Source organism: Denticeps clupeoides, chromosome 9, assembly GCF_900700375.1.
Source record: "Denticeps clupeoides chromosome 9, fDenClu1.1, whole genome shotgun sequence".
NCBI classification, from domain to species: Eukaryota; Metazoa; Chordata; class Actinopteri; order Clupeiformes; family Denticipitidae; genus Denticeps; species Denticeps clupeoides.
In genome coordinates, this window is record NC_041715.1 from 12214400 (window position 1) to 12235888 (window position 21489).

General features: G+C 46.6%; 1 protein-coding gene across 1 annotated transcript; it reads right to left on the reverse strand.

The window, feature by feature from the left end:
* Positions 1-1367: 1367 nt before the first annotated feature.
* Positions 1368-16062, reverse strand: wars2 (tryptophanyl tRNA synthetase 2, mitochondrial). Its single transcript, XM_028991400.1, has 6 exons — positions 15932-16062; positions 7067-7324; positions 3730-3810; positions 3279-3361; positions 3036-3154; positions 1368-2042 (listed from the first exon to the last, which is right to left on the reverse strand). Exons 1-6 carry the CDS (start codon positions 16034-16036, stop codon positions 1594-1596), a joined length of 1095 nt encoding a protein of 364 aa, XP_028847233.1. The 5' UTR covers positions 16037-16062; the 3' UTR covers positions 1368-1593.
* Between the last annotated feature and the right edge of the window lie 5427 nt (positions 16063-21489).

A 21489-nucleotide genomic window follows, 5' to 3' on the forward strand; every position in this document is an offset into this window, starting at 1 on the left:
TTGACAATTTCATAAGGCAACAAATGCATGAATTCAGACACCGGGAAGTCTTGGTGAACCTAAACACATTTCTAATTAAATCGAATGCATCAATAGATTATATATATATAATGCATGACTTGAATTTCACGTTACCTGTGAATATGAATGAAAATTCACACGGTGGAACAAAAAACTGAATTATTAAAAAAGTACAGGAACAGTTTAAAAGCAGGTCAGAGCATCGGCACACTGAACACCGGTCAGGTTAGAATTTATATTAAAAGCCATAAATGGATAAGACGCCGTGGGAATCCCGGTAATGAGCGGCTACCCCCGTGCGCGGCTGCCCACGGCTGCTGTTTGCGTCACGTCGTGATTTCTTAACGAAAACCCCTCTCCACAATTTCGATGAAAACGGTTCAAAACAACATTTCCCACGTGATTGATAAATAAATAAATCTGCATGCGTGTGTGTGTGTGTGTATAAACCACAGAGGAACACTTGTTCCACGCAACAAGCGGCCAGTGTCCGGTCGCCTGCTTTCTTCTTTTTTTTCATCCATTTATATTTATACGTATAGCCGAGAGTAATGAAATATTCTGTCAATTTTACCTACAGTTATTCATTAAAAAACGCCGGCATATGAAAAATGAGAGATTTACAGGCAGCAGCCGTAATCCCTGGGAGTTTTTAGCGTTTCTTTTTCTTTTTTTTAATTCCCTGACTAAAACAATATTTCGTTTTCTGAAGCGCCTGGTCTCGCTCCGCGGAAACTCCGCGTCCATTAAAACGACTAAATGGGGCCGTTTGTGGGGTTTCGGCGGCCACGCAGGCTGTGGGGGTTTCTGGATGGTTCAAATCCCCCCCACCCCACACCCACCTTCATAAAGTCTCCGGGACCCTGGTGCTGAAGTCCCGTTATCCGCAGGGGTTCGTGACGAGCCCTGAGCCGAATAAGCAACGGTCACGTGGTCATTCCGCCAACATTCGGACGATTGGCGTCCAGCGGACCTTCTGCGCTCCACACAGCCGAGAAAGAACCACGCGTGGAGAACGGCAGTCGCCCCTGGATTCAGAAACACTGTAATTCAGGCCTGAATTGGGGGGCCGTTCTGTTGCCCACATCACTTTCACCAGGTTAGCAGCAGGCACAGAGTATTTTATTCTGTTAAATCAGGGAAGATTATGGGAAGCTTATGAAAGTAAACTCCTTATTTATTGGTTTCGAAGATCGGGTGTGTCCTTAGTGCGTTTACATTCACTGTTGATGCTTTAAAAGTGCAGGGAGTTCTTTCCCGAACTGCCGAGGTGCCCCTGTCATGGCTGCCCACTGCTCACCAAGGGTGATGGTTAAAAGCAGAGGACACATTTCGTTGTGCTGCTGTGTTTCACAATGACAATCACTTTACTTTCGAAAACTTGCGTTCAGTACCATTTTACACACTTTTTTTTTTTTTTTTTACAGCAGCATGTTTTTAGCATTTTGCTTTAAATCCTAAAGTGGGACCAAACTTCCTCTCCATCCATCCATCCATCCACACGTTCATATGGTGTAGTACAACAGGTTCAGAATGGTTTTATTCGACGTAAACAGAAGGATGTGCAGCCGGTCAGCAGAAGCCCACCAGCCGGCGGACCTCGATCAGGACCGGGGAGGCCAGCGCCCGGGCTCGCCGGGCCCCGTGGACGAGCAGGCTCTCCAGGTAGCCCCGGTCAGCCCGGAGCCTCAGGATCTCCCGGCGAAGGGGCTCCAGCCTCTGCACCACGGCTTCGGCCACCACCTGCTTGTACTGGCCCGTGTCCAGCCCCCGAGCCTGCCGGACCACGCCCTCAACCGTCTGACCCGAGACGGCGGCGTGCACAGACACCAGGTTTGAAACACCGGGACGGCCCTCTGGGTCAAAAGTCACCTCTGAAGTGAAGTCCGTCACTGCCCGTCGGATCTTAAAAACGATGTCGTCGGGCGAGTCGGTGAGGCTGATGGTGGCCAGGTTTTGGGGGTCTGATTTAGACATCTTTGAGGAGGGGTCTCTGAGAGACTTGACCTTCCGGGTGGAACCTGCAGCGTGAAAAGCAGCATTCAGACGGCAACAAAACAAAGCCTGTCCCCATCTCAAGCCCTGCGAAGTGACTCTGCGGGAAACCCCGTTATCTATTATCACCCCATCATTTAGACAGACGACGATGGGAATGTTCCTTTAATCAGAGCGCCATCTTACGCATGATTGGATGCATATTGAGCTTTTATGATTGTGATAATTATGGATCATACAAAGCCAGAGATCACAGATGGGCCTGTTGCACTCTGGTGGAACCCTGTCCGGGTGTGTGTGTGTGTGTTCTCATGTTAATATCTTACTGAGTACCAACTGTCCTTGCAAAGATAAGACAACATTGGATTCACCCCAAATTGAGGTTAGCTTCAGGTCTAACTTGGAACATATAGCTAGTTACACATTTACAAAATTACCATGTGTGTACATATACATTTACATTTACGGCATTTATCAGACGCCCTTAACCAGAGCGACTTACAATCAGTATTTACAGGGACAGTCCCCCTGGAACAATTTAGGGTTAAGTGTCTTGCTCAGGGACACAATGGTAGTAAGTGGGATTTGAACCTGGGTCTTCTGGTTCATAGGCGAGTGTGTTACCCACTAGGCTACTACCACCCTAGCGCTTTAGGAATGTGTGTTTTTGAGCGTGTGCGTTATTCTAATAATATCTTAGTGAGGACTAAAAGATGGAATTTATTAAATCCAACATTGAAGCTAAATTGTGGTACATGCCCATAGATCCAGGTATATCTTCAACAGGCTGCCCATTAATATCAAATGAATAGAAAATAATATGAAAGGTTAAAGCTTGTGCTTGCTGCCTGGAGTAAGGAGTATGAGTAATGAAATGAAGTTTTTAAATGTCCATGGCCATGAAGTGTTGCACTGATGACTTGTAAACAATTAACATAATAATAATAATCATAAACAGACTTTACTTATTATATTTTATGACCCTAGGTTCTAATAAAGCTGTGTGCATTTTTACTTACTAAGCAGTGCACGGGGTTCTGGGAAAAATTCCCCAAACTGTTTGTTGAAGATCCTGGCCAAATCCTGGGCAAGTTCCAAGTGCTGGACCTGATCCTCACCAACGGGAACGTGAGTGGACCTGCGGAACCCAGCGACCCAGAACCCCCGGCTTTAAAACCCCTGCCTGTAATCACCATCGCCACGTTTGATCTCCATAAAGAGCTGGCAGCAGCGAAGTGCTAATTGGAAAGGGATGCGCTCACTTGTAGAGAAGAATATCTGCAGCCTGCAGGACCGGGTATGTGTAGAGACCCACGCTTCCTTCGTTTTTCTGCTTGCTTTTCATCTGCGGGCAAGAGAGGTTTTTTTTTTTTTTTTTTTTTTTTTTAAATATACAAATATTTCTATCGGTATTTCTACCCGCCGAGCAAACCGAAGCTCCGGCCTGCGGGTGAAACGCGTGTTCTGGGCTCTTCTCGCGTTAGCACAGCCGATCGGCATTCAAAGGCCCTTTTCTGCTGCATTTCACATGACCTGAACTGTAGAGTACACGGCCGGGGCATTTTCAGCTCGGGGACGCTGCTCACGTGCTGCTATAACAGCCTTCATTAGCACAGCGTCAATCACGGCCCGTCCAGATGTGCAGACAGGTGTGGAAATCCAGAATTTCGGAGAATGCCGTGGGAGCGATGCCGTCTCGTGCCTGCCCCTTACCTTCCACTGTGGCAGGTGTCGGAGGCGGGGCATACTGGTCAAGCAGCCTAGGATCCAGGAAAGTTCTGCGTGTTCCGACACCTGCGTACAGAACATCAGAATGTTTCAACACCACATTCACCGATCACAAGCGCCATGTGTGTTAAAACACGGGACACCACAGCAAATACACCATGAACTAAAACAGCATTTTAACACCCCACTTCACATATTAATATCTATGGTACCAATTGAGAAGAGTCATTTCTCAATAATAAATGGGAACAGGTCGTGGTGAACATTTCTGATAACTACACTGTCCCCCTTTTGTCACCAAACGAGCCCTGATCCATTGTCTCTGAAGGTGAACTCTGTATGTATTAATGTAAGGACAGATCCAAATACAGTTGTGCCTTTTAACGGGTTAGTCACAGCAAGTAGGTACAAGAGGTCTATGTCACATAAAATACGAAGTAAAACAAAACCCTGAACATGCGCAGTAATGAAAGTCTAATAAAAGTCCAAACCAAAATATTTTTGTTTTAATTATGCGTCTCTGAAGACCCTGCAGTCTGATCAGGGGCGGCTCATGCTCCCTTTCAGCCTGTACAGGTATAAAAACACAGCCATGCAGGTTACCTGCGCAGGTGATGGCTGGAGCCCAACTCGGATGCCCCCAGTGCCCCCGTGTGGCCGCGAGGAGCATTGCAGGATAATTAGCCTCACGCTCCCCCACGCCGAACAGGTGCACAGAGCCCCCCCACTACATCCATGCAGACTGATGGCATTGCAGGAATTAAAACATTCCCCTCTTCGGGGGAGCCCCGCTACGGCCGTTAAACAAGACTTTCTCCCCGCAGTGGAACTATCTGAGAGAGGGCGGACGTTGCCTGCCAAAAAAATAATAAAAACTTCGGCATCAGAGAATTAAACCTTATGGTGCTGGTTAGGCCGCGGCCATGTTCCTCGCGCTCAGAAAAGTTCAGTGGAGCCTGACGTAAACCCCCACAAGGAAAGAACATAAAACACGATTTTTACGGCTGGATCTCAAAAAGAAAAAAAAATAAAAATTAAACCTTTTATTTATTACTTCTGGCAGGTCTGTATGGGACGCTAGGACAGCAGATATGTTGATGACAAAGGAGTGGCTAAACACAACGTGATACCGTTGGAGATGCAATAAAGAGGGTCCGATCCAGCGCAGAGAATCAATCCCCCCCATCGGGCCTTCACATAACCACCAGAAACCGAGACCTTAAAAACCACCCAGCGTAAAGCATTAATAAGGACGTTACTCGAGCGCATCAACGTGCCTGAAAGATGTGAAAGTTGGACACATAAACGCTCATTTTCACTCGGTTTTGTGCACATATTCCTGTTACGCCCAACGGCCAAGAATATTCCCATAAATTCACGTGGTGCCATAATTCCGGTAAAAGAAAGGAAAGTAGCCCTAATATACAAAATCCCTCGCCCCCTCTCCCTCACACACACACAATTTCACAAAACCATGACCCCCACCCCCACCCCATTACGGTACGGAGCCGCTCACTTAGGGCACGATGGATTTCAGCTTGTCGCCATTTTTTTCTGTGAAGTCAAGTGTTTTCTTTGGTTCGCACTTTTATTTTTGCACGTGGAACAGACTCACCCTCGTGTGTTCAATGGGAGGTCCTCACCGCCGCCAAGATATGTGGCATGAAGCTAAACTGGAATAAAAATAGAGCTCTGTGCGAGCGCAGCGGTGTGTGTTTGCGGGTGTGTGCACAACCACACACACACACACACACACACACACACAGCAAAAGGTCTCAGGTACCCAGCAGAAGGTTAACGTCTGTACAGATTATACCTCCTGCCCAGTCGTAAAATCTCTTCACGACACTGGCGGGTTCGGTAAAACAGCGATTATCCTTCGCATCCCTCTCCCTACGACCTTTCATATTGTCCTCAAACTAGCAGAGCAAAACGTAGAACATTTCTAGAAAACAAGATTTCATGGGCTGGCCTGACAAAACAAACACACAGAGATGACTTTTACTCCGGCCGCGCATCCTGCCAAACATTTGCCAAAGCTAGCTGACCATGTAAGCAGCACATGACGTGCATCCGGAGAGTATTCTCAGCTCTTCATTTCCTTTCCCACATTTTTGTATGTTACAGCCTTATTCCAAAATGGATTAAGTGCATTTTTACCTCAAAATTCGACCCACAATGGCAAAGTTAAAAAAAAAAAAAAAAGATCAAATTTATTCGAAATAAAACTTTGCCATGGCACTCAAGTGAGCTCAGGTTTGTTCCTCTGGTCATCCTTCAAAATGTAGTAAATTCAATCGACCGGACTTGGTTTTGAAAAGCACACGGCTTTTTATGTAGGGCACAAAGTCCAAGGAACTGTCTGTAGACCTCAGAGACAGGACCGAGGCACAGATCTGGGGAAGGAGACAGAGAACGTCCACACCAGTAGACGTGTGGGCGCGATGCAGCGATTATTCCTTCGGCGGTTGGCCTGCCGTCCTTTCAGCAAACACGTGATTGTCTCGAATGACACCATTACCATGTCTGCATGGCTAATGGCCTCCCCGGGGGACGTGGGAACCACTGGGACTAGTCCTAGAGGTGGCAGCCTGGCCAATCTTGTCCAGAGCCACTTACATCAGCGCTACATCATCATCATACCTGCATAGTTAGAAAAGAAAACCTGCTGGTCACTCTGACGGAGCTTCACAACTGCCCTTCGGAGAGATGAGAACCTCACCGACAAAGGACTAACAGCACTCCACCAGCTAGAGCCCAGACCTGAACCCAAAGGAACATCTCTGGAGAGATCTGAATATACCAGTGTTCCCCATAAAACGTTCTGCAAAGAACAATGGGAGAAAAAAAAAAAAAAAAGCTTCTAAAAATCATACTCAAAAATATCAGGAGCTGTAATTGCTGCCAAAGGTGCTTCAGCGAAGTATTGAGCAAAGACTGTGAATACTACATGACGTACGTGTTTTACTTGTTTCATTTGTAATAAATTTCAAGCAAAGCTTGTCTTTTTTTTTTTTTAATCAAAGGTTTGTCATTATGATGTTTTATATGGAAATTTTTTGGTACAGAAAGGAGTCTAATCTCTTCTGGAATAAGGATGGACCTGCCCAAAGACAGATATTGGCACGTGCATTCCTATTGGCTGGGATAGGTCTACATATTTATCATGTACAGCAAATCCAGTACTGGCCAAGTAGCGCTATTCCAATATTAAAATTGGATCCATATTTTACGCATAGTTTTATGGATAATTGAACGGAACCCCCAGGCTCATACTGTGTTTGCTGTTCATTCCTTTTTTGTCCCCGCATGTATTTGAGACCTGCGACTGCTGGAAGAGGATGGAGCGTTCCGGGTCGATCCCACAGGCCAGCAGGCTGGCTGCCATGTCCAGCACATTTTGTCGGAGCAGCCGGGGGTCCTGCGGCTGCGTGATCGAGTGCAGGTCCACGATGCTGTAGAGCACAGAGTCGTACTGGCCCTGCAGGGCCACCCAGCTCTGCAGAGCACCCAGGAAGTTCCCCAGGTGAGGAACGCCTGTGGGCTGGATACCAGAGAACACGCGCCCCACAGGGACCTCCTAATGACAGAGGAGAGAGAGAGAGAGAGAGAGAGAGAGAGAGAACGAACGTATCACAAATTCACTAAGTAACCAAATGACAATGACAAAAAATAGTCAACAAATTAATACGCAATACATGATTTACAGTGCAATTTAAAGTACTTCACTACAATGGATTTAAATACATTTAACAAAATTATTTTTTTTGAAAAAACACTACAGTTGCCAGAACTGAGCTGGAATCGGGACTGCCAATTCAGTATTATGGCTGCTATCAAAATGATATAAAAAAACAAAACACGTCGGCGTATTCTACAGTGCGAGGGACCGACAGAACGGAAGGCCTTCCCCGCCAAGTCTCTCGGCTCAGCCAACCACCGTGAGAGCCGAGGGGAACGTTTACAGTAGCAAAAGCCTTCCAGTTATAAAAAAAATCATGGAAAGAGCAGTCAGACGCAAGGACAACGTAAAACACACCGTATCTGATACGACCTACAACACAGCGTTCATTTCACGCCATTTGGAGGAGAACAGGCTTTGGTCCGGCACAACGTGCTACTCATTTTTTCTTACCTTGGGCTAATATTTAGTCCCTGGCTGTCCTGGCACACTCCACCGGACCCTGGCAGAGATTACTGCAAATCTGCTTGTGGACAAACGGCAACGCCGGAGCGCCGCGAAGGCAGTGGCACGGTGCAGCACAGTGTGCCTGGGGGACAAACTCCCAGCATCCGACCACAACGAGGGCCAGACATGCTGTACGTTAGCGTATAATCGCTCATCCTGTACGATCATACGCACCACATGCAACTGTACAACATGTGATCACACGTGTGCGTATAATGCATTTACATGGCGTTCATAAAATCTGGTGTTGTCTTGCGTTAATTCTGGCCCGAAGTTTATGTTAAGGCCAAGACAGGCGGAACACAAGCACTTCAATCTACTTTTAATACATGTGAAAGTGAAGTGATTCTCATTGTGAAACACTGCAGCACAGCACACGGTGACACAACGAAATGTGTCCTCTGCTTTTCACCATCACCCTTGGTGAGCAGTGGGCAGCCATGACAGGAGCCCGGGGAGCAGTGTGTAGAGAGACGGGGCTTTGTTCAGTGGCACCTTGGCTGCTCGGGATTCGAACCGGCAACCTTCTGATATATATATATATATATATCTCACCATTATAGTAAAAATGTCGCTTGACGCTCTTAAGCGTCTCACTTTTTCAGGTGCACTGGTAAAGTAGATGTGAGGGTCGACCAGTGACCATTACAATACAAACGGCCCCCAAGTCCAGATCATCCAGACCAGTTCAGCCAGGGTGCGAATAGCGGTGTGGAGTGAAAACCCACCATTATTCGGCCGGGCCGTTTCGGTTTACGCGGCCGTATCCTCGCGAGCGCAGGAAGGAACCGGGCAGTTATGTCATTAGTAAGTGAATAATCACGCGCCAGTGCCACTGGTTCAGACGGCCCCTCGGAGGTGTCAGGAGTGATTTGGGGGAGCGGGACGTGAGCCTGGCTCATGTGTGTTCTCACCTTGGGCCGACACGCAAAACGCATGTTTCCCACGTCCCCCGGGGAGGCCATTAGCCATGCAGACATGGTAATGGTGTCATTCGAGACAATCACATGTTGGCTGAAAGGACGCCAGGCCAACCGCCGAAGGAATAATCACTGTATCGCGCCCACACATCTACTGGTGTGGAGAAATGTCAGAAATGTGAGCAGAAAGTTTTACTGGAGGCCAAGTGCGTTGAAATTTACAGTAGAGGGTAAGTCGCCAACGCGATTAATATCAGTTGCCAAGAACGTATGTGGAATATATATTGGCACACATACATCGGCATTGTCTTTGTAAATTATTCAATTTCTTAATTTCCCTTTCTTCTTCAGGAACATTGCAGGCATGCAGGTTATGTGTAATGGTTTGGAGGGGCATTTTAGCTCCACCCATTTCAGTGAATTAGACTATTTTAAAGTGCCTTATTACGTTTTAACTCATTATACACCGTCTACCATTAATCAAGAAAAAAAATGAACGCGTTGTTGGTTAAATGAATAGCACTGAGCTTCATAAATGAACCCTTTTTAACCAAAAACAAGCATTGTGGACTGAAATAGAAATAATCCGCTCTGAACATTCTTTGGCCGTTAGCTTTCTTGAACGTAACAGAGTTACGGGCTGCTCGCACATCTGCAGCCCTCCAAATGGTGAACATTTGGATACGACAGATGTGGTTGGTGGAAAAGTAGCAAACAAGACCCCCTCCTCATCCGGCCCGATTCCGGGCCCGTCCTTTCGCCATCCCCCATCTCTTTCATTCTCTTTATCTCCCCGCAGCAGGAGCCCTTGCTCTGCGTGTTCTCTCCTCATATTTTACAGTGACAGGTGCAACGCTGGCGAACAGCGGAACAGGGAAGGTGCCGAAAGCTCCCCTCATCCACATCCAGCATGTGGCGTATACATTACCCTGCCAACGTGTGTGACATTCAGGCCCGCAGCTAGCAGGGTTATGCACTTTCGTTGAGGGCTTGTGTGTGCATTTTGTTTAAATAAATAAATAAATAAATAGAATAGAATTAAAAAAAACATAAAAATTCAGGCCAACTTATCTATTGAGATGTATTGCGATGAAGATCTGAGTGAAATAGTTATTTTGAATAGCATGACTGTCATATTATAACAGGGTGCACAATGTTCATAGGCACACAAGAAAATCAAGTTACTACATTTAACACTGCAGGAGAAACTTTGAAAAGGGCAAGACTGAGATGAATTGTGTGAAGAGCAAGTTTAATTTAACTAAAAGTTTTTAATTGGGATTTAAACTTTGTTATATTTGATGTTCGTTTAGCATCAAAGAAAAGTGAAGTGATTGTCATAGTGATACACAGCAGCACAGCACACGGTGCACACAGTGAAATTTGTCCTCTGCATTTAACCCATCACTCTTGGTGAGCAGTGGGCAGCCATGACAGGCGCCCTGGGAGCAGTGTGTGGGGACGGTGCTTTGCTCAGTAGTCATCATGAAAATCTGCAAATTCCTTAAAGTACTGAGATTTCAGGCCACATAATCTTGCCCTTATGTCTGTGTGTAACACAAAACAGAAGCCAGTTCAAGCGGAAAGTTCAAAGGTCCAGGCTGGCCTGTGTTACGCAGTTCATCCCCGCGAAAAAGCACATGGAAAAACGGAGTCATATCTACGTCTGAAAGTGCAACAACGGCAGCACTCAGCAAAGCGAGGCTTCCATTAAGCGGAATAACAGGCTGTTCTTGAAATGAAACGGTTTAGGTTAGTTACAATAACAGAGTCGTGTTTTCTTTTTCGGGAACAATATTACGGTATTTTCTTCCCTGTCCAAAAAGAACAAGAGTTCAAGGGAACAGGGAGATTTCTTCCATTCTCAATGTTTTGCAGCTCTATGTAATGACTTGGGGCTACAGTGAGGCAAGCGATGTGTGTTTTAAACCACCGAGTCCTGCACATGCAGCCTAGCAAGAGCCCTCATCTCCCTCACACTCACTAAAACACGCGCACACACACACACACACACACACACACTTATACATAGAGAGATTCCTGATTCCTTTGCACTTTATATAGATCTATTATTGTGGCCAGGCGATATGCAGCACTGATAAACCGAGCTCACACGGTGCTCTGGTGACTTCAAGCTGCTTCACAACCCATTTGCTGGAAACTGGACGTGGAAACTGCTCCTGTAGACATTCTGCTGCAGTGTGACGATCATGTTCAGAAAGGCAACCGAAGCACTGCATTACGGGATCTGTAGTTTTGATCTAGTGAGGTGCTGCACACATGTCCCTTAAGGTGACACATCTCACCTGCAGATTTAGAAGCTTTGGTATGAAGATTTGGGACGAAAACTCGATCCAGGCATATTTTCTGACACGTGTCAAGTACATCAAACTTAATCCTTTACAGACCACAGCGGGCAACGACGGACGTCGCACCAACACCTCACGCCGCGGCAGGGCACTTTCACATCAGCCACGTCAGCCCCCGACGATTTCAACACCTCACCACCTCACTGCACCACCATCAGCAGCTCCTCCACCTCCACAGGACACCAGCAGCCGCGACAAGGCTCTCCAGATCACAGGCCCGGGTCGGAGCAGCGGCCGCGGGCTCCCCTGGCCCCGTCTCCCGCAGAGCGGTCGACACACTGAGCCCTGTGTTCGGGCGCCTGTTGGACCCGCCCCACGCGCCCCATTAAAACAGACACCGGGCTGAAGAGCAGAAAAACAGGCCTCCCTCCCGCCACTTCTTCTCCGCCTCTCTGTTTTCCCTCCATCGCTCCCCCGCTCCTCAGTGGCCTGTTAGGGCTGGCAACCTGTAGGGTGCCGTTTCACTTAACTATTGTGCAGAGAAACGCGCAACATGCGCCTCCCAACATTTTTTGGAGGCCATCAAGGGGGGAGCCTGTGTTTGAAACTAAGCGCGAATGACCGTGAATACACACCGACCGGTCAGAACGAAAGAGACGAGACGGGGAGGAAAAACAGTGGCGAGCACCGACGGGCAGGAAGAGGAGGAGGAAACGTTTGGACGCGTGAGGCTCAGGGCTGGGTGGGGTGGGCTTACAGTGGAGGTTGGTGAGGGTCCAGGGGACGGGCCGTTTGATTAAATCTGCAGTTGACGTTTCGGACAGGCGAGATTGATGAGGTTCCTCCGCGCTTCACACTGTGCGGAGAGCTCCGGGAGAGGAACAGAAAAACGCAGTGTGGAGAGCCAGGGCCCGGGCCCTCTCGCGCCGTGGGGGCCTTCACCTGATTAATGGGGCTGGAGTCCCTTCAAAAACAGCCCTCGCAGCGGAGAGGGCTGAGACAGCGCTCCAAAAATAACCAGGACGGCCGCCGCACCACTCCGGCAGGAGACGGGCCCACCGGCCGCCCTGCTTAGCCGTGAAATACGGCCCTCCATCTCCAGGCCGCTTTTACGCGTAAAAGCTAGTCGTGATTGAAACAAGGTTTACTAGGCTCAAGCCTAAATTGCAATTTGCGCAATAAACATGCACTCAGAAAACAATAAAAGTTATTTTAAAGTGCGTATGTTCCTTTAATCAAATATTCCCATTTTTTCTTTAATGATACAATGATACACATTCTCTTTCCCCCCCTTGATGGGAAAGTTGAGTGGTGGCCGGGACACCAATAGCACAGCAAGCATTTAAAAAAAAAAAAAAAAAAAAAATCACAACTTAGCAGAAAAACCCTCCGGACACCTCCTACATTTATCAATTTGCAATTTTGGTAGCACTCAAATGTAATCACCAGCCAAGAACCCTTTCTTCCTTCCTGCCTCTCCTTCTTTCTGGACAGCCAGGCTTGAGCACGACCCAGAAGCGAGATACCAGATACAGGGCACGTTTTAATTAAAAACGTAAGATGATACGTCCAAACCTATGTGTCTTAAGTGAAGTAAGATTTGGGATTCAGCACGACTCTACATTTACTTGATCAATTTGAAATATTGAGAGAAAAAAAAAAACAAAAAAAAAAAAACAGTGGGTTTTACCACGTTACCCTGCCAAGGTCTGGTGTGAATTAAGCTGCCTGGATGACAGCTAAGAATAAGTCAAAGTTATTAATTTATCTAATCAATCCGGCGCTCCTGGTCTGCTACTACCACCCGTTTCCTCACCGCTACTGTCCAGGGAGCAGTTTTTATGTTGACATGAGAGCGAGTGATTTGGGCGCTGGGGGAAAATTAGAAGTCGCTTCCTCTTTTTACAGGCCTGGGACTGAAATGACTGATATTAGCCTTTAAGACCACAGGCAAAAAGGTACGGTTGGAGAACACCGTGTTTTATAGCCGCCAGGGGCTTCCGCCTACAGGCCTGCTAAAGAACAACACAACCCAAATGCCACAGAAATAAAAAGAGCACCGGGCAAGGATTTATAACTAAGTTGTAATACACAAGGGGCCGCGCGGTGGCGTGGTGGTTGGCGGCATGGCCTCACGATCCAATGTTGCAAGTTTGAACCCCCGCTCCAGCTTTGTGTGTGCAGAATTTGCATGCTCTCCCCATGTTAGCTCCGGGTTCTCCGGTTTCCTCCCACCGTCCAAAGACATGTACACCAAGTGAAATAGTCCATAGGTCTGCATGTATGAATGGATGGTGTGTGTGTGTGTGTGTGTGTGTGTGTGTGTGTGTGTGTGCACGCTCGGCGGTGTGCTGGTGACCCGAACCGTGCAAGTATCCAGGGATGGGCAGCCGCGACTCTGATTAGGAATAAGCACTGACGGAAGGTGAGTATTATAAACAAGAGGGAGTGTATACTCTGCAGAGTCTAGTAGAACTTTATGGACGGGTAAGGTTATATTTTCGAGGTGTCATTGGAGGAGCAGCGAAGTCTTGAACAAGAGTGCTGCTAATATTTCTGTACGTGTGCTAGAAATAGTGCCAAGATGATTACAACCAAGATGTGATGACTGCCAACGAAACAGTTAAATTAATAGACTGGCTGACTACCAGAATTACAACACAATTATGCAGCCCTGACGCATCTTTATTTCGGGGCGAGATGCTGCTTCTCATAACTGGCCAACTGAGCCGAATGCATTAATAACAGCAGTGAGTGTGAGGTGTAAATACTGGTTAATATTACAACTTTTATTATTTGCTAAAATGACTGTTGCCTCTGACTAAAGGAAATGAGAGTTATGGTTCATATTGCCTTCACACATTACAGCGAGCAGGAAAAGAAAAAAAAAAAAAAAACGTTCAGCATTCTGACGCACATCACACCTCTGGGCATTGTAAGTACGTCGTCGTTCGCTCGCAGCCGCTCACATTTGGAGGAAATTAAAACAAATGAGGGGCAACACTTCATTCCTGGTGTTGTTCTTGGTAATAAAGTGCCGCTGTGAACCTTTCGGGTCACGCCAGGCCCTCTTCGCTTCACCCTAACGCTCACACATCTCCAGACAAAAACGAAATAAATACACCTCAGAAGGAACAGACGGGCCACGGCGGGGGAAGCAGCTCGTCCATCACGTGAGGCAACGGGGAAGAGGAACGTTAATAACACCGGCGGTTAAGAGGATTATATCAGTCATTTGTGTCTTTCTGTACGGAATTTCGCCAGCGATTGTTACGCGTCCCAGGGGGCTCATTACTGGCATTAACACTTCATTAACGTCCCCAGAGCGCACGCTTGCACTGTTTATGGAGGAGGTCAGAGGCTCTGCTGACTAACAGAACTGGGGACTGTTAACTGCCTTCATCTTAAGCAGAAGCACATCAGATTACACCTCACGACAACCTAAACTGGACCTGAGACTGGATCTGCAGGGTGCATTCATCACGTGGAAGCGAGCTCGTCTTAGTCAGCGGTCAAGAACTGAAGAATTCAGGAAAAAAAGGTGTTTGTATAAGAAAGTATAACAGAAAATGCGTAACAGCATTTAGGTGGGCAAACAATTTAGTCCGGCCCGCCGTAGATTAGTACCGAATTGCCCATAATTACAACTGCATTGGTTTGACCTTTTGCTGTAATGCCTGGCGTTACACCAGGTGGCGCATTATCCTGAACCCGACAAGTTTTTACACTGGCTTGCACGGTAAACGAGCGGTCAAGTATGGTAAGCAGTCAAGGCCAATAATCTCCAGGTTCATGACGCCTTTTTTGAAGATGTAAAAGAAGACATTTTTAAACCTCTTGATAATAATAACGCTCCCTGAATTGTGCTTTTGACACGTAAAAACACAGTTTTCTTGTAGTCTAATGATCTCAGTCGTGTGCGCTTCACTGTCAGGACCCAGTAGCACGGAGAGTCAGGCCACACCAGTCAAGGACAGATGTCCTATGCTGCCAATGATGCACCCATCTGCTACTCCGTTTTTTTAAGTGGTTACCTGAACTGAGGGATACACTTGTTTTATTCACCTTAACAATCCAGCAATTAGTCAATATCTTGAAAAATTATCGCCTTATAGTTTTAGCACTTAAAACCTTTGGCGACATTCACTAGGCGGCACATACAGTACTTATTACGTGATTGAAAGAGGCTGTATTTCATACATGGATTTTCAATCCTTCGTACTACTAGACATAAAGAAAGAGATCAAATCATTGAACAGGCACACTTCAAATACACAAAATGCACATATCTCAAACATTTTATTCCAGTGTGATCATGAATAGGGGTTTGTACCGGTGACTGTTGTCTTCTGGTTCATAGGTGAGTGTCTTAAACTATTAGCATCTACCATGCCTGGGCTTTAAACCGTCTTACTTACCTTGACACGTGTGATCTGTCACCTTCATACCAATATTTTATCCAAGACTGTGGTCCAGGTATAACTATGTCTATTCTATAAGTAAACGACACAGACCCAGGTAACTGTAACCTTGGGCAATCAACAGAAATAGACCAATCACGTGTTGTTTTTTTTTATATCATAAGCATATATGAAACGTCTTGTCGTCAGGAAAAAAAAGAAATGTATCTGTAGTTAATGCAGAAAAGTAGCACGATTAATACGATTATTTGGTAGGTTTCAGCTTTAACAACAGTAGCGGTGGATAATGCCCATTCAAAGATCAAAACACGCGTCAACAGACGGGCGTGTTAAAACACGATACTCTACCTGAACCTTTGCGCTGCCTCCTGCACAGAATCGCCGTGTCCGTAAACGATCCCTCAGAATGAAACGAAAGAAACTCCTCGCCTTGCTCCTGATGGGGAGCGCCATATTGGCAGCGCGAGCCGGTCTGCGTACGGAACACCAGAAGGGCAAAACTGCACGGCTGCGCGTATGCGTTGCCGCTAAGGAAACGCTAACACTGGTAAAAATACGCCACAAAATCAAAAGTCTGTTATAAAAACACGAAATCAATGTTACACAATTGAATCCAAAAATGCTATTAAAACGTAATTTGCAGTGTGGTGTATAGATTAAGTGAGTAGTTACTAATATTGCCGATTAATGGTTAATTCTGGATTTATTACTTAATGTGTCTTGCCTTTCATTGCAACCATTAAGAACAATTGGTATAATTTTATTTTTATCAAGGGAATGAAATCAACCCAGCCTCTAGGGACGCAAAAGCCATTTTCAGCAGGGCAAATGGAAACGTTACATCATAAAGGGCCTCTGGTGTAAAAAAGGGCCTCTGGTGGTAGTAGCCTAGAATGTAACACACTCACCTCACCTTTGTAGCCATGGAATGTTCCATTAAAGCAATGTTTTATATATATTACATTGCTTTAATGGAACACTCTCTGGTTATCCGAATAGTTTTAATTTTTTGTTATAATAATTTTTATTTGTGTGTTTAAATAGTCTGAAGTCTAGTGTCCTCTGCATGTGCATTTCTCTGTACACCTGAGAGGCATGTCTAATTGGGGGTGTTGTGTCTGGGGCTCAGCTGCCCACTCCTCCCACAGCAGCTGCATGGCTCAGTGCCCCACACCTTCCTCGCCGCGGCTGTCCGTGTATATATGATTATGCTGGCTGGGGTGGATTACATTACAGATGTTTCGAGGGCACAAACAGTCGGCGGAGTTCAGACCCCTGTTTTCTCCCCCTCAGCCAACATCTGCACCTCATTTCTCCCACCTGCGCATCTGGTTGCGTTTGCGCGAAATATCATTTCATATTCATTATTATCTCCGGAGGCGCTGTGTTGTACTATTACACTCCGCTGTGGGTTTCTCCTTTCTCTCCCACGCCTGGGTGGATGGCTGTTTGGTGCACATGCTGATGCAGAGCTGCTTCTAATCCCCTCCACCAGCTCCAAAACCATCGAAACCACCCCCCAGCCCCAGTGTCAGAGCCCCTGGCCTCCATTTCCTGGCCACCCAGGAGAGGTTCTGTCACTCCACAGCGCCTCTCCTCTTCACTCTACATCCACAGCGTGGAATTTCCTCCCCTCCTATCAAAGTCTTCCCCATATTTGCTTTTATCAGTCTCCTGTTTTGCATATTCTCTTGGTCCTTAGTGTTATCGTTGGGTCCTCTCACTCAGTGGCCACTCTGTATTTCTGTGGCATCCGTGAGGGACTGCTTCTGTTTGGTAGTCAAGCCGGACACTGTGTGTGTGTTCTGTGCCCTGCAGTGATGTGTCGTTTTTACGGTCGGTGTGAAGATGCTATGCAGAAGCAGATGAAAGATGAAAGGGTGGCTTGGCTCGACCGGAGTCTGAGTGACAGCTACACTGCTGTGAAGGACGGAGGGAAAATAACAAAGCGCAAAGCGTTCAAAGTCCCCATTGTGTTTGGGTGTTTTATCTTTAATTTAGTTTTACAGTTGTCTTGCATAGATGATGCACTGTGGAACAATATTTTAAGCTGCTATCAGGTTTTTTTTCTTTCGGTGTTGTCATCCTTCACGTTGTGCATCTTCGGCGGGTCATTATGCCTAAAGAATTTCCTTCGGCCAAACATCTCCTGTCTCAACAGTCTAATCCCACCCTGGACCACTTGCAGACAGATCTTATTTGGGACTGACAACAGCAAGAAGTCGACTATTAAAAACACCCACAGCGGTGACTAGTGTGACCAGAACAGATCCAGTGTGTGGGACAATGTGGGAGAGGTTAGCAATGCAAATGAAGAAGAAAAAACTTCTATCGAACCCCAGTCAGACCACAAATGATGTTAGACAGAAACTTTCATCATTGCAATGTTGCTGACCTTCAAGCCCCGTCCATGTAAGAACATGTAATTTACAAAATTGAGTAAAATAAACATCATAGAGCATAACATTATCGAGTATATGAACACATCTGTCACAAACATACAGAAGTCCATTCATTTCCCAGGATGGACGTTCTGTACAGATTGATGAGCCCCTTCACTGCTCTGCTCTGTTCTCTGAGGTAGGTGTCTGACTTTGAATTCTTCCATCTGGATTGGTATAGAGGTCTGGCAATTAAACAAATTACCAACGAGCAAGAGCATCTATGTGCAGGATGCGAGTAAACGGGTCAGAATGCTGCGTAGTGCAATGCAAAGTGGGACAACTGGTCACCCTAGTGGTGTGGGAGAGTGGTAAAGACCTACCAGCGTGATGAGTGAAGATCTGTCTGGGCCCTCGTGCCCCCTTCATTTCTCTCCCATCGACAGGGGCACAGACCAGGACAGGGCCTTATTGACCGCTCCTCCTGTGCCGAAGAGAGAATAGCCCGGGTGGCGGTGACCGACACCCCACCTGTGATAATAAGCACTGGCAGGGGGCCCGGGCCCACCACGTGGTTGGGCCAGGAGGGCAGGGGCCTGGGGAGCCCTGGAGCTCAGCCTGGGCCTCCTCCTGGAGCGGCAGCTCACCGCCTCGCCGGCATCCTGACACTGACAGACAGGCCTTCCCCTCTGACACCGGGCCTAATCGAGTCCACGGGGCGCCCGCCACCCAAGTGGACAGGCGGATGGATGGATGGGTTGATGAGAAGATAGATGGGTGGATGCATAACGAAACACTGTATGGACAACCGGGGGGAAAATCTTGTGTTTACTCTTTAAAAAAGGAAGAATGGTTGAATTTTTAGTGTAAAATAACTTAATAATAATAAACGTTACTATTATTTTTTGAGTCTGGTTCTCATTACCGTCTCATGACTGGCTGTCCTGCTGTATAAAACGGTTTGCGGAGCTCCTTAATGGAGTTATCTCTGTCACACTGACACAGGCACCCGCAGGGGGAAACGGAGGATGACCGAGCCCGCCAGCCAGCAGTCGAACCAGCAATCCCTCGCTTAGCCATGAACATTCAGCAGCACTCAATTTGTTCTTCGGCCTGGCCATCCATCAGAGGCAGACGTGTGTGTGTTTTCTGTGCAGGCAGGGAAGTGGACAGCCATGTGTGTAGGCAAGATGGACGGGGAGAGAAGCGGTTTCCCAGAGGAGGGGTGTGTTTCACCACCTTGTCTCCCAGCCTGCTGCAGCGCTGAAAGAGCAGGGGGCTGGAGGTGGGTGGGGCTGCTCAGCTGTCTTCAACCCTCCCGGCATTAGTCCCCCAAAACGATGAGGTTTAGGAGCTGCACCCTGGTCAGACAACTGACGTACTAATTCACCCTCACAGCTTACTCTCAAAACTCAGCGGTCAGTGGGTTTGGTTTGGAAACGTTCCTTCTGATGCAGGCCTTCATTCCAGATCTCAAACTGGGAGATGGAACCCTGGAAAGATGAATATGAATTCTTTTAGAGATTTTTTTACTGGGGGGGGGGTGAAGACATTTTATCAGAGTATGGTTCAAGTAGGAATGTTTCATGGAGCTGGGAAAAGAAATCGTGGAGTGGGTGTGGCATTTGAATGGAAGTCCTTAATTCTTATGTTGCTGTTATTGTTCCTACATGAAGGATTAGTAGGATTCATCTAGTTTTATCAACCTAGGCTGCCCAGATACTTGTCAACTCTCTGGTCATTTCCAGACTGGACTACTGTAACTTCTGGCTTGTCTGCCTATAAGTGCTACTTGAACCCTCCTGCTGATCCAGAACGCTGCAGCACGAGTCGCTTTCAACCTTCGCAACTTCTCCCACAACCCTTCACTGCTGTGTTCCCTCCAGTGGCCTCCTGTAGCGGCCTGCATCAGATTCAAAATACTGAGGCTTGTCCACAAAGCCAAGGACGGGTCAGCTCTCTCTGAGGTGGTGGAATGAACAAAATGTCACAAAAGATTTCCAAACTAAAAACCTTCCTTCGTAAGGAAATACTTCGATGTATATTCATAATAAAAAAAATTCCCCTGAAATACACTATGTAATCGAAGCCCTGTTCATAATCAAAAATGTGGAAACTGAAATTCTAATTGTTGTCATCTCTGCTGATTGTTCAGTACCACGCCCTACTCATGTGCAACTAAAATTCCATCCCACTGCTCACATTACTTTAATTCTTCCCTGTTCATCATGCTTGATTGTTGTCAACCGCCATAAGGAAATTGTTCCCAGAGGAGGAGCTGCCAACAGATCCGATGAAGAGATGAGTGGAGCAATCGTCCATTCTCAGAGCACGAGAAGCAGCTTTTTGCCCACACAAGCACTGGGCTATATGAGAAGATGAGCGATACCAGTAACATGAAGCTCTGCCTAATTTATCGACCCAAGTTACTGATGTCAGAATAAATTACCTGTTTTTGATGCAAAATGTTCCCAACAGCACGTCCACGCTTTCTTTTAGTTTAGAAAATGTGTTTTTACATATACGTTCTCCATAAATATTTTTCCATTCCTGCATTAGTTCTCTGAATTTATAAGAGCTTAAATCAACCGTCATTGCTTCATCAGCCAGAGTATAGTTTCAATTCAACTAAAAGTCACACACACACACACACACACACATACATTGTGAGGTCATTAGCCACTCCAGTGAAATTCTGCTGAACAGGTTGACTTTGGCCGTCCGTACGTCCTTTGATGCTTAAATCATGTATTTGTTCAGGCTATCGCCGCTTTACATTGCACTAACAAACGTAATGGACTGTTGATGATGGCAGCGGATCCCACCCTGTTCACAGAGTCTTGACTGATTGAGTGCTGGGACGCTGTAAGAGACTCGGAGTAATGGAGAGATCTGAAAATGCTTTCCACACCATAACACCTACTCTAGCCGGCACACAAAGGGAAGTTGGTGGGTTTCCGGTTCTTGATTCAGACGTCTGGTGTCGAATAATATTAAATAACTTTAATAGCTTCACCAGTTCAGCCAGACCATCCAGGCCTTGTCTCACCTGGCGTCTATACACGAAACATTATATCTTAAATTCTCTTCAAGCCCAATACACTGGGACAGATTTTCATGGTGCTGTGATAAATGTAATTTAGTGTGTAATTATTTCTGACACCCTCAGGTTGAACCTTAATTATGTTTTATAATTTTTAAAAGAGGAGGAGCCCACAGTGACGAATTGGTTGTTAGACATTACTAACAAGATGCATCCAGTGACGAGCATGGATTCATTTACATTTTACTTTCACAGCATTTATCTGACGCCCCGTATCCAGAGTGACCTGCTCGGGGCCTGGGCCAGAACCTGGGTCTTCTGGTTCATAGGTGAGTGTGTTACACACCAGGATCCTGCCACCCTTCATCATAGTGGAAGAGGGCACACAGAGTGCAGAGGAGGTGCCAGAAGGCAGAGCAGATGAGTGGAGTGTGGTGAAGATAAAAGCTGCTGGGCATGGAACCTGATTTCATCACCATCAC